General features: G+C 49.9%; 2 protein-coding genes across 7 annotated transcripts in view; both read left to right on the top strand.

Annotated features, from left to right (window-relative positions):
• LOC104059997 (cell surface hyaluronidase-like) overlaps window positions 1-12,813 on the top strand; it is a 58,943-nt gene that overhangs the window by 780 nt on the left and 45,350 nt on the right. For 5 of the 6 annotated variants that reach the window (XR_008451797.1, XM_054077114.1, XM_054077112.1 and 2 more), the window contains 7 exons: window positions 2,181-2,681; window positions 8,013-8,153; window positions 8,231-8,792; window positions 9,438-9,607; window positions 10,214-10,402; window positions 10,748-10,917; window positions 11,742-11,951. Coding sequence is in view for 5 of the 6 variants with exons in the window: in XM_054077114.1 (XP_053933089.1) it covers window positions 2,181-2,681; window positions 8,013-8,153; window positions 8,231-8,792; window positions 9,438-9,607; window positions 10,214-10,402; window positions 10,748-10,917; window positions 11,742-11,951 (1,943 nt within the window). In the remaining variant the exon portion in view is untranslated. Of the gene's footprint in view, window positions 1-2,180; window positions 2,682-4,644; window positions 7,602-7,812; window positions 8,154-8,230; window positions 8,793-9,437; window positions 9,608-10,213; window positions 10,403-10,747; window positions 10,918-11,741; window positions 11,952-12,813 lie in introns of those variants that run through there. The other variant, XM_054077110.1, reaches the window with a different exon arrangement.
• CEMIP (cell migration inducing hyaluronidase 1) overlaps window positions 7,491-12,813 on the top strand; it is a 110,225-nt gene continuing 104,902 nt past the window's right edge. Inside the window, exon 1 of the mRNA XM_054077115.1 lies at window positions 7,491-7,601. The gene's annotated coding sequence lies outside the window, so the exon portion shown is untranslated. The remainder of the gene's footprint in view (window positions 7,602-12,813) is intronic.

The following is a 12,813-nucleotide window of genomic DNA, read 5'->3' as shown; positions in this document are numbered from 1 at the left end:
TGGGAAAGGTGCCTCTGGTTCCCAGTTTGACACCAAAACACGGACATATGGCATGGTTTGAGAGTGGCCTTGGAGGTGACCACATGCAGTGGACCCTTATTTCTTTTCTCCTTTAGTTCCTCAGACCTTTTTCAGTTTAAGGGCTGTCTTTGAAAACAAGATCCAAAGTTTTCTTTATTCTCAATAACATTTTACACAATAGTTTACTCTAGAAAGCTTGCAGACCTACTTAACATCGCTTACGTTGATTTAACATTGCTTACTTTTCAAGTCCCTCCACTGCAGCGGTGCCACTGAGTGCCCTTGGGGACACTTTGGGTCTTTGGTGCTATTGGGTGCCCTTGGGGACACTTTGGGTCTTTGGTGCCACTGGGTGCCCTTGGGGACACTTTGGGTCTTTGGTGCTATTGGGTGCCCTTGTGGACACTTTGGGTCTTTGGTGCCATTGGGTGCCCTTGTGGACACTTTGGGTCTTTGGTGCCATTGGGTGCCCTTGGGGACATTTTGGGTCTGCAGTGCATTAGGTACACTTAGAAACATCTTGGGTCTGCCCCAAAGCCCTTTCCCTTCCTCTCAGACCTGCGCCAGTCAGATGGCAGCAGTGACTGCAGCCTCCCCTGCATGGACCAACTGCCCCCTCAACACATCTGTGCAGGAGGAGGGGTGACATAGACCCCATATTGCTTGGGTCCTCCTGGCGCTGGGTCCTTCCTTCTCTCTCCTTTTTCCTCCCACAAGCAGTTTGCTCCCTTCCGTGTCAGCTCATCAGTAAACAAGTGGAAGAAGTCATTGGTCTCTTAGGGGTCTTGTGAACAGGTTTATTGTGATGGTTGTCGATTGCTCTGAATGAAAGACTCGGTAAAGATGCAAAATGCTGTTTTCATTACGACATATTCCTGAGCAGTCATATTTTGCACTTTCGAAGTACTACAGGATAATATTTTAGGGATGAATTACAGCCATAAATGTGCATTTTCATAAGTAGAATTCGAACATAATAGTAGAATATTAACTAATACGATTGCAATATGCAAGCAATTCCCTGGACCGTAAGTCACAAAGCTGATCACTTTGATCTTGAAATCAAACTAAAAAAAAACCCCAAACTTGAAGCTTCTCAGACATTCTGAGTTGGGATCCACATCCAGGAAATGAGATTCTTAAAAATCTTGTTCCCTGCTTAGAAATGAAAGGGCAGGCTGCCGGCACATTCCAGGACTCACAGGACGTGACCTCTGGCCTTTAGCAGTGTGCCTTTATGTTAAAACATTAACTATTTCAAACACATAAGATGCAATTAAGTTTTTAGTACCTTGTCCCTTTTAATTATTAGAACTTTCTTGTGTGTTGGCTGTCTTGAAGTCCCGGCCCACTTAGCTTGCATTTAATTGTTTTATTGATCATTTCTCAGGCTATAGATCGAAACCTTAGGCTCAGCCTGGATTAAGGGAGAGTTGGGTAGAGGCATTGCCTTAGAAGCAAATTTAAGCTCCAGAGAGTCCGGATTCTCCCATACTCTTGCCTTTGATGAAGCTACTGTGGCCTTCGAGCAGCCAAACCTTAACCCTGTTCCACCAGGCCAATGGCTTTCATCACTAGGGGGAGACGAGAGAGATCACCTAGAAAGCAAAGCTGAGCCTTCCCTTTAAACCCAGCCTACATCTCCTGGAAACCCAGAGGATCTGCTGGGCCCTGGGGCTGGACCCAACACTCAAACAGCCCCACAGGAGTGTAAAAGTTTCCTTTCTTAATCATGTATGAAAAAGGCTTTTCCAGTGTTTAGTAGGAATCATTCTTTTTCTTCATGCTTTTCAGAAAAATTATATGGACCAGTACGTACTCTTTTAGTAACTGGAGTTTCTTTTAGGAATCTGTGTGCTTTGCATGGAGGTACATATAACAAAGATAGGTTTCCTAAGCATTACAGAAAACGTTAGTTTACATTAAAAATAAAGGCAAATAATCATTGTTACATTATAGTTTCTGAAGCCCTATTTATTGATACGCCCTGTTGAAACAGTAAGTTTGTCAAAGCAGTGTAATGATCTGTGCTGTATCCAGGGCTACAGCAGAACATTGTTAAATATATATATAGAGAGAGATATTTTAAAGAAACAAACACAGTATGATTCTTTGCTGTTCGTGTTTAATGGATTTTACTGTATTTATGATTATTTCAGAGCATAGCCTGAATTCCAGCAGTTCCTTGTGGGATATGGATTATGAAGGACTGTTGCACAGTGAGAAAATGCTTCCCGGAACTGTGGGCTCGTACAAAGCCTCCAGCCTGTTCCGGAGCAGCCCTCTCCTGAGTCACCAGGGAAGGAGAGGTTTGCTAAGTGAGAACCTGGGCCAGAAACCACAAGAAAAACAGTTGTCCTGTGACATGCTCCTTAAACTTTCCAGATATACTTTAATGGATACCTTTGGACCTGGCTTGGCCTGGAATCTCTTTCGGTTTTATAATTGTGATAGAGAACTCAACCTGCCCAAAATTCATATCAGTCCTCTCAAGGTGGCCCAGCACAAGGTGAAGCCGTTCTTGCTACGCAGGGTGCTTCAGCTCCTCGGGAATATGGGAGTGTTGTCTGAAGCTCAGCAGTCCAAGGCCTTTTCTCTGCTCAAGAAGCAAATGCTTAAACCGAGGAAAACGCCCTTACAGCCCAAAGTGGAAGAAAGTGGTAGGTATATAAGGAGAAGATGTGGGTTTGGTATTTCAAATGCTTTCTGGTTCTGGCTGAACGGAGCTGTGGGGCCATGTTCCATGTTGCCAAGGTGAGGGGTGGACAGTTGTCACAGTTGGGCCATGGTAAGGAGACTCCTGGTCTGTGGGAGTCAATACGGGCAATAAGAGCCATGCTCTGGTAATGCCGTGACCAACTCGGTGAGGCTGCCCGAGCATTTGCAGTGCGCTGCTCCCCCGGCACCGTGCCGGGGCTCCCAGCTCCCACCAGAACCCGACGTGCTCCACTCCCCTGCCCCCAGCTGGGGGTTATCTGTGGGAATCGTGACTGTTTTGGGTTTGAACAGGACTTAAAGATCATCCAATTCCAACCCCTCTGTGATGGGCAGGGACACTTTCCACAGGATCAGCTCAAAGCCTCATCCAACCTGGTTTTGAACACCTGCAAGGATGGGACATCCATGACTTCTCTGGACACCCTGTGCCTCCTCACCCTCATAATAGCTAATCTGAATCTCCTCTCTTTCTTCTTAAAACTGTTACCTCTTATTCTAAACCGTCACTCCCTGATAAAAAGCCCCTCCCCAGGTTTCCCGTAACCCCCTTTAAGCGCTGGAAGGCAAATACAGGTGCACTACAGGAAAGGTTTGGCCAGCAGGTTGAGGGAGGGGATTCCAACCCTCTATTCCTGTCTTGTGAGACCTCACCTGGAGTGTTGTGTTCAGTTCTGGGATCCTCAATGTAAGAAGAATATGGAGCTGTTGGAATGGGTCCAGAGGAGGCTACAAGGATGGTCAGAGGGCTGGAGCACCTCCCATGTGAGGACAGGCTGAGAGAGTTGGGGTTATTCAGCCTGGAGAAGAGAAGGCTCCGAGGAGATCTTATAGGGCCCTTCCAGCACCTGAAGGAGCTACAGGAACGCTGGAGAGGGACTATTCATAAAGGTTCGTAGTGATAGCACTAGGGGGAATGGGTATAAATTGGAGAGAGGAAGATTTAAGCTTGGTATGAGGAAGAATTTCTTCACCGTGAGGGTGTTGAGGCGCTGGCCCAGGTTGCCCAGAGAAGCTGTGGCTGCCCCATCCCTGGAGGTGTTCCAGGCCAGGTTGGATGGGCCTTGGGCAGCCTGGGCTGGTGGGAGGTGTCCCTGCCCATGGCAGAGGGGCGGGACTGGATGGGCTTTAAGGTCCCTTCCAACCCAAACCGTTCTATGATTCAATTTTTATTTAAAAAAAAAAAAAAAAGTGGGAATGTGCGTGGGAAATGAGGAAAAAACGATACAATGTTACTTGTTAATTAGTGTAATGCAGGTCCTAATGGTCCCTTCGCTCAGAGCGGGCCCAGGGCAGAGGCTGGGCAAGGGCGCCCCCTCCCGGCCGACCGCGGCGCCGCCCTGCGGGTGATGCCCCAGTTCCCTGCTCCGTGGGGATGAATGGGGGCACCCCGCGATGCTCCCAGTTCCCTGCTCCGTGGGGATGAATGGGGGCACCCCGCGATGCTCCCAGTTCCCTGCTCCGTGGGGATGAATGGGGGCACCCCGCGATGCCCCCAGTTCCCTGCTCCATGGGGATGAACGGGGGCACCCCGCGATGCCCCAAGTTCCCTGCTCCATGGGGATGAACGGGACACCCCACAATGCCTCCAGTTCCCTGCTCTGTGGGGATGAATGGGGTGTCACACAGGGCATGCTGACTCGGATGCTGACTCTGCTTCTCCTTCCTTTCTCTGAGTAGTAAGAAGGAAACAGTATAGCGTCTACTAAGGGAGTGTGCCCGGGGAAATCACTCACAGGGAGGAACCATCCTCTCTGTATCCGTGTGCGAGATATGTATCTCTGGGAAGCGGTGTTTGTGCTCTGGGAGTCAGCTCATATCCCTGGGAAGAGGCGTTTGTGCTCTGGGAGTCAGCTTGTATCCCTGGGAAGAGGTGTTTGTGCTCTGGGAGTCAGCTCATATCCCTGGGAAGAGGCGTTTGCTCTGGGAGTCAGCTCGTATCCCTGGGAAGAGGTGTTTGTGCTCTGGGAGTCAGCTTGTATCCCTGGGAAGAGGTGTTTGTGCTCTGGGAGTCAGCTCGTATCCCTGGGAAGAGGTGTTTGTGCTCTAGGAGTCAGCTCGTATCCCTGGGAAGAGGTGTTTGGGCTCTGGGAGTCAGCTCTTCCACCACTGACTCATTTAGAGCAGCTTTGTTTTCTGCCCTTGCCTTAAATTGAAACCTTACCCGTCATCGATATTTGTTATTGAATGTTGTGGTCATGTCCGTGGCCAAAGCATCACAGTCATTGCGACACGCTGAGACACGAGAGGGTCGAGATTGCTTCATACCCGATAGCCCATTACAGAAAATGACCCGTTTCTGTTTGTTAGAAAGGTAAACTGTAGTTCAGAACTAACAATAACACTGGAAGGAGGGTTTGGGTTGTTTCTTTTTTTGTGTGAGGAGGAGTTAGACCAGCCGTGTGTTGGAAGCAGGGAGTGTTAGTCATGGTTTCCCACTTGTAGGTGTGATGGTGTTTGGGAATGTTCTTGCACTGAGGATGCGTCCTGTAAGTGAGTGCTGTGGTGTAAGTGTCAAAGCAGAGCTGCTGCAAAACAAAAATCATCTCAAAAAATAAGAATTGGAAAAGAGTGAAAGGAAAAAGAGTTTCACTGCTGAGCACCAAACTGCAGATAACAGTAGGCGCTTCAGTGTTTCCCTTAAAAAGGGGACAGGAATCTTCAGAAACACAGGATGATATGTCCAGTCTCATTTACTCTGAAATTTTCCTCCTTAGACCACTGAAAACTTAATATGGGGTGGAAATGGCACTGAAATCACTCCCTTGGAAGTAGCTCTTTCCTCAGTAAAACAATCAGTCGAGTGTATTTCTGTGGATTTTGAGGCTACAGAAGGAAAGAGGCTTCAAAGGGTTTAAACAGTGCTCACAGCTTAAAAGTTTGTTCTTGTTCAGAAAAAAATCCCATGTAAACCAGAGTGACTTTGGCTTTGCTGATCATTTCACGAGGCCTGCACAAAGTTCAGCACTAACTGTAGCCTCTGCTACATTTTATTTCCACTCTTATTAAGGTAGATTAATCATCGTTGCCTTTTATTTAGATGAAGTCTAAGAAATCTTTTGCACAGGGTAAATATTTTAAATAAAGACTTATGACATTTCTACGGTCCTGGCAGGTGTAAAATAAAGGTTTGAGGCCTCTTCTACCTCAAATTTTGCACTTCTAGAACCATGGAATTCAGAGAATTTAGGTAGTGTGTTTTAAGACAAAATAGCCCTATTTGTCTTGTCTTGCCTGGAACTTCCCCCAGTAGATAAATCTTTCTCCAAAAAAATTGAGCCCAGCCTCCTTTACCTCTGATAACAGCACTGCTTTCCCATGACCTGCACTCATATATGTCATAGTCAGATAAGAAGGAGGCACAACGCTGACTAATGCCGCTTTTTTGGAAGGAAAATGACAAAAGCTATTTGAGACAGGAATAGAAGTGCCAGCACTAAATGATAGATGAACAGCCGGTAGCAAAGGTGGCAGCTCTAATGTTTCCCTGTATTTATGGAGTATTGAAATGAAGGAGTGTTATCTGGATTTGTTTCTCTAGGCTGGATGCTTATCTTCAGCTTCAGCAATACTCTGGGTCCCAGGACAGGGTGTAAGAGAGTGGATGGGTTTTGTTTAGTGTGAGGGAGTGTTGCTCCAGCTTCAGAGCTGTTGTGTGGAGCGTGGGGCACGGCCATGCCCCTCACCCACCCCCCTGCTTCCAGGCTGTTCCCATATTTTGTCTGACAGCACTCCCTCCTTATTACCATAACTATAGACTCTTTGTACCCTCTGTTAGAAGAAATCCTGCACCAGAATAAATTTCAGAGGTGACAGATTGGAACGCTTTGACCAGATGATGGCACACAAAGGTGTCTGAGATCAGCAGCACCTGTGGCTTTGCACCTCTTTGGCTTTGGCCCTGGGCAGGGGCAGTGGTTGGCACTGTCGCTGCCCGCTTCTGGCTCATCCTCTCTGGATGTTGGTCGCTAGAGTGAAGGTGAGGGAATATATGTAGACTATGGGAGAGAGAAGAAAGCGGCCACAGTAAGCAGTTCCTTTATGTGTCCCCAGGAAGCTCGGTTACGCTGTATTTTAGAGCCTATAAAAAAGTGATGTTCTGGTTCACGGAAAACAAACCATCGTGTGGTGGTCTTTCCACGGGCAGTGCTGTGTTCACCAAGACTGGAGTCCAGGCAGGAACCTGCGAAAGCCAGGCACGCAGTGCCAGCCCACAGGGATAAAAACACACACATGTCCTTGAGGCTGTGTCTTTGGAGCACCTCCTGAGACTTTCTGTCTTTTTCACCACACACTTTGGCTACAGGTTGATTTTTGTCGGGTGATGGGAGGTGAAGAGCAGGTAACCTCTCTTCAGTTCTCTTGACACCCACTGCCACGGGGACTTTTGCAGCCACCAGGTGACACTGCACACCTGCCAGGAGCGGGACGACCCCCCCAGGGGGAAGGTGCTGGAGGGGCCAGATGCTTCCCCTCCAGAAGGGGCCAAGGCTTGCCGTGCTCCATGGGGGTTGCCGTGCCTCAGCCCCCCCTTCTCGCAGCTGCCCCCCAGCAGCACACTGGGTTTCGGAGCCCACCCTGATGCCCCATCACCCTGGGGAAAAGCCGGGGAAGACCTTTGGGAGCGAGCAGCGGGTCTCCCCGGGCGCCGATATACGTCTAAGCTGGAGGGATCGTCCCCGGCTGGGAGGAGCCAGCGGTGTAAACAGTGCGGGCACGGCCAGCGGTTGGAAGATGGATATAAATAGGGAGGCGGAGGGGAGGCAGCCGAGCGGAGGAGCTGCTGCCTCTGCCTCTGCCCGGGGTGCCCGGCAGCTCCCGAAAGGCGGCGTGCAAACTTTGCGGCTCGGCGCTGCCGGGGACAGGTAAGCGTTCTTTGCAGCCCAAGCTGGAAACGCGCCGGTGCTTCTCGGCCACCCGCCGCTGGGCTTTGCTCCTCGCCGCCTCTCTCTCTCTTCGTACGGTTGCCTCGCCGCCGCCTCGGGGGTTGTGTGGAGCCGAGGAGAAGTCGGGGGGAGGGATGTCGATTTTCGGTCTCGCTACGTTAAAAAAAAAAAAAAATATTAAAAAATAAAGAACAACCGCCGCCAAAAGCAAAACGTGCGAAGCCGCGGCGGAGGACCCGGCTCGGCGCACGTGTTGCGGGAAGCAGGGAGCCGCGGGGAGCCCTGCCCGGAGCCCCGGGGAGCAGCGCTGGCATCAGGTCGGTACCGCTCCCCCCGCTCCCCCCGTTCCCCTCCGCCGCCGCCGCTGCCGCCGCGCTCCGTGTCTTGCAGGACCGTGCCCGGATGCCTCCCCGCTGCTCGCCCCGTGGCGACCCGGCTCCCACCCCCGCCGCGCCGCCGTGGTGGGCCGGGGGGCGGCCCTGCGCCTCGAGAGCTCCGCTGCCTTCTACTCCCTCGACATCCGCGACGGAGGTAAGCGGGGCTCCGGGCGGGGAGGAAGGCGCCTGCCCCCCACCAGCCCCGCTTCGGCTCTCCCGTCGCCCCGGCAGGGAAGGTGGTGTTCGCCGACCGCCCCCACGGGCCGCCCATCGCCCTGCGCGCCCGCTACATCCTCATCCGCGACGGCGGGGAGCTGCGCGTGGGCTCGGAGCGCTGCCCCTACGGCTCGCGGGCCACCATCTCGCTGTACGGGAGAGCCACCGAAGGGGCGCCCGTCGAGGGCTTCGGCCGCAAGTTCGTGGGCGTGGGGCACGGCGGCGTCCTGGAGCTGCACGGCCGGCGGCCCCGCTCCTGGACCCTCCTGGACAAGACGCTGTTCCCCGGCGGGCTCCGCCGCGGTCCTTACTCCTCCGAGAAGCGCTGGGGCAGCCGCGGGCTCAACGTGCGCATCCTGGACGCCGGTACGGCGCGGGTGCTGGCGGCGGGGCGCTTCGACACGCACCTGCATCCCGGCGAGTGCCGGCGGCTGCTCGCTTTCCTGGCCCTCCAGAGCCCCGGCAGCGTGGTGGCGGCCGCCGTGGGGGACTCGGCCGCCCGCAGCCTCACGGTGGAGGCCCGGCGGCTGCTGCGGGACCGCCTGGGCAGCCGCTTCATCGCCCGCTTGGGCTACAGGTGAGGCGGGGCTGGGGGGGGGGGGGGGGCAGAGGCACCATGGACAGCTCCGCGCCGGGGCCGCCGCGCGGCAGGGCTCGCCCCGATGGGGGGGGCTCTGTGGGGACCCGCACCCCGGGGGCGGAGGGGGGGACATGCCGTGCGCACCCCGTCCTCCTGCCCAAAGCCCTTTGGGAAGTGTCATTGTCTTTGCTCCTATCCTAAAGTTGCGCCAGGGCGGGTTTAGGTTGGACAGTAGGAAAGAATTCTTAGTTGAAAGGGTTATCTGGCGGTGGAACGGCTGCCCAGGGAGGTGGTGGGGTCCCCATCCCTGTAGGTATTGGAAAGATGGGTAGATGAAGTGCTTAAGGATATGATTTAGTAGTGGATGGGTACGGTTGGGCTACATTATCTCAAAGCTCTTTTCCAACCTGGTAATTTTATGATTCTAAGAAGCGATGCTGACATGTTTAATGTCTAGACCACTTCTATCGCCCATAGAGTTAACTAGATAAAAATTAAACATCTTCCACCCCCGGAGGTGTTTAAAGACAGGTGAATGAATTTCTCAGGGGTGTTATTTAGTAGTGGACAGGTATGGTTAGGTTGATAATCTCTAAAGGTCTTTTCCAACCTAGTGATTCTGTGATTCCCGGTTTCCTTCAGGCAGCCCTGGGCGCTGGTGGGGATCCTTGGAGGGGATCAGCTTTCTGCAGTAGAAGATAAGCGGGAGTATCGTGGGAATGGAACAACAGGGTTAGCTGTAGCCCAAAAAGATTTCCTCACCTACGATGGCACCCATTTTACTGTTACTGCTTTCAGCGGATGGATAAGAGGTTTCGTCTTCTCTGATAATTGCTTGTTTTCTGTTGCTTTGCTCTGTATTTTTCTCTTGCTGCCGGGAATCTGAACACTGCAATGATGACAATACTGCCTTCTCTTGTGTGGATGCCGACTGAACTTAGAGCGGTACTCTCACAAAGTAATGTTTCAGCTCCCTACAAAGACCTTATCCCTGTCTGCTACTATCTGAAAGGAGGTTGTAGCGAGGTGGGTGTTGGTCTCTTCTCCCAAGTTATAGGTGATAGTATGAGAGGAAATGGCCTCAAGTTCTGCCAGGGGAGGTTCAGATTGGACATGAGGAAAAATTTCCTCTCTGAAAGGGTTATCAGGCACTGGAATAGCTGCCCAGGACAATATTTAAAAGATAGGTAGATGAAGTGCTTAAGGACATGGCTTAGTAGTGGACAGGTATGGTTGGGCTCGATTATCTCAAAGCTCTTTTCCAACCTAGTAATTCTATGATTCTAAAGAGGTGACACTGACATGTTTCATGGCTAGACCGCTTCTATCGCACACAGAGTCATCTAGATAAAAATGAATTGCTATGCTCTTTGGCTAAATGTGCAACTGTAAAATTAATTGATTGCTTCATTTTTCAGGGGTTCCTCATAATGGATTTAAAGTGGAAGCGTCCAAAGGAATAATTCTTCATTTGGTGGATGAAGTTACAAGTTGGTTACCTGGTGACCGGATTGTCATTGCCAGTACAGATTATTCTATGCATCAGGCTGAAGAGTTTAATCTCCTTCCTTGTCCTGAGTGTAAAAGTAATCAAGTGAAAATCGATGGTATGAAATATTTTTATCAAGCTACTAATTTATGTTAAATATTTCCACTGTCTTGTCTTCTCCATTCTACATTTACTTTTCTTTTTACCTAGTTTTTGTCACATAAACACATAGATACATACGAAAGCTGAAGGCGCTAATATTATATTGAAATTTGAAAGTTTGCCCAGAGGCAGCAGTCCTTTGTAGAAGCCAGAGGCAGTGCTGACCTCTGGGACCAGGTAACAACTGAGCACATCCCTAGTCTTGGTGATTGCTTAAGTGAAAAGCCTGCGCTTGCTCAGAACAATGTGGTAATGAAGATGCTATGCTCAGCCTAAATACAAAGGTTTCTGATTTTCACAGGCAGCCCACTTTATCTTCACATCGGAGAAATCATTGATGGTGTTGATATGAGGGCAGAGGTTGGTCTTCTGACTAGAAATATACTTATTCAAGGAGAAATGGAAGACTCCTGTTATGGACAAAATCAATGCCAATTTTTCCCTTTTGATACATTCGGAGGACATATTAAAGTGAGTCATTTTTAATGCCTGTGCCTGTAGGTAGTTTCAGATAGTTCCTGTTTTGAGGAAACTACCATTGTGTCTTGGGAGGGATAATACACTTGACTGTGAAGATAAGGTAAGTTTGTTGGCCTGTTTTTCAAACCAGACCTGCAATGAGTCTGTGACATTTTCTTCACCACGTATGCAAAAACACACCCTTTCTTGGGCATCCTTCTCTGAAGGGGATTCTTTGGCAGCATCACTATCAGCAGGGTCAGTGTGAAACTAGGTAGTTCCTGAGGTGTCACTGAAGAATTTTGCAGACCAAACCTGTTCCCTCGTGGCTCAGAGAAGTGTTGGATCTTGCCCTGTTGTACTTTGCCTCCTCTTGGTTGTCCCATGTGTTCTTAGTGGAAGTTTTGCTGTTGCAGGGACTTTGTGTAAAATTACTCCTCTACCAGCTGATGGAAAGCTGTGCAGATCTGACCTAACATCACGTGGGAGAGAGAAAGCTGCCAGGAAATAGAGCCTGGTGGTAAATGCTCTGCCTTTCTATAAACGGGAGGAGCACCTTGCCCATAGTCATGTCACACACGGCTATCACTAAATACTGCCCATGGTGTTTAGCAGCTGTTCCTTGGCAGCCCCGTGCCTGTCGGAGTGCAGCCACTGGCACGCTGCTGCGTAGGTGCTGTGCTCCTGCGAGTTGGAGCAGGGAGCTGACACCTCCATTGGGGATCGGGCTCTGTTTTACTCTGCAAACATATTGCCTAATGAGAGGAGGGAGGATTTTTCTTTTTGCGTGTGTTTATTTTGTAATGTCTTACTTGGATCTATATTTGTCTCGACAGATCCTAAGGAATTTTAGCTCGGTTCATATGTCGGGAGTGGAATTAAAAAACATGGGCCAGCAAATTCTCGGCAGTTATCCTGTGCATTTTCACTTGGCTGGGGATGTGGATGAGAGAGGAGGATATGAACACCCAACGTACCTTGATAACCTGGCTATCCACCACTGCTTCTCTAGGTGTGTTGCCATACATGGGACTCATGGCCTTCTGGTAGGAGACATATTTTATTAGCAACAAGTTCATTTCTTTTCTTAAGCACTGCTAAACAGTAAGAGCCATTTATAATGCAAACAGAAATCAGACTATTGAAATAAGGCATCTTTTCCCCAAGAAATGTTGTAACTTGTCAGCTTCATTGGACTGGTTTTCAGGTTAGGACTGTTGCTCTGGTAGTGCAGCTCTTTGAAATCAATTTCTGTTTCTTAATATTGCCTAATTAATGTTATTAAAAGTGTGGTCAGATATAGGGAAATCTTTGCCATGGTTATTCTGAACAGTTTGTGATAAAAGGAGCTTTCATTCAAGATGAAAGCAATAGACCTTTAACAGACCTGACTGAAGCAATGGACCATTAGTTTGCAATGGAGATAAAAAAGATCGTTTGTTCAAGTCAGGGCAACATGAAATATATCCAAAGAGATTCACATGACAAAGAGAATGAAATATGAGAGGGACAGACCCAAACAACCACTTCAGTGCCAGAAAAACCCTCAGGAATTTGGCTTTGACCTAGATCCTCGCAAGGGCGTTGTGGAGAGGAACTTAAAAAAAAACTCCATGAAAAAGGCTATACGTGTCCCAGCTGGAAAAGGCGGATTCCCGCTCCAGTCCTGGCATGTCCAGTTGCTGTGTGCTCTGCAGGACCCTGAATGGTCTTTTGGTGTCCGTGCGTATTTCCTCATTCACCTGATGTGTGCTCCAGGCAGAGACACTCCCTGAACTAGCCATGACCTCCCATGTTTTTCTGGACAACTTTTTCTTTCCCATGTAAGACATGACGTAGATGCACTCTGAGAGAACCTTTGTGTGAAAGGGTTCCTCTGAAAGGTGGTGTTCATGAAAATATGATGCT

Source organism: Cuculus canorus, chromosome 12 (genome assembly GCF_017976375.1).
Source record: "Cuculus canorus isolate bCucCan1 chromosome 12, bCucCan1.pri, whole genome shotgun sequence".
NCBI classification, from domain to species: Eukaryota; Metazoa; Chordata; class Aves; order Cuculiformes; family Cuculidae; genus Cuculus; species Cuculus canorus.
This window is presented reverse-complemented; position numbering and strand designations above follow the sequence as displayed.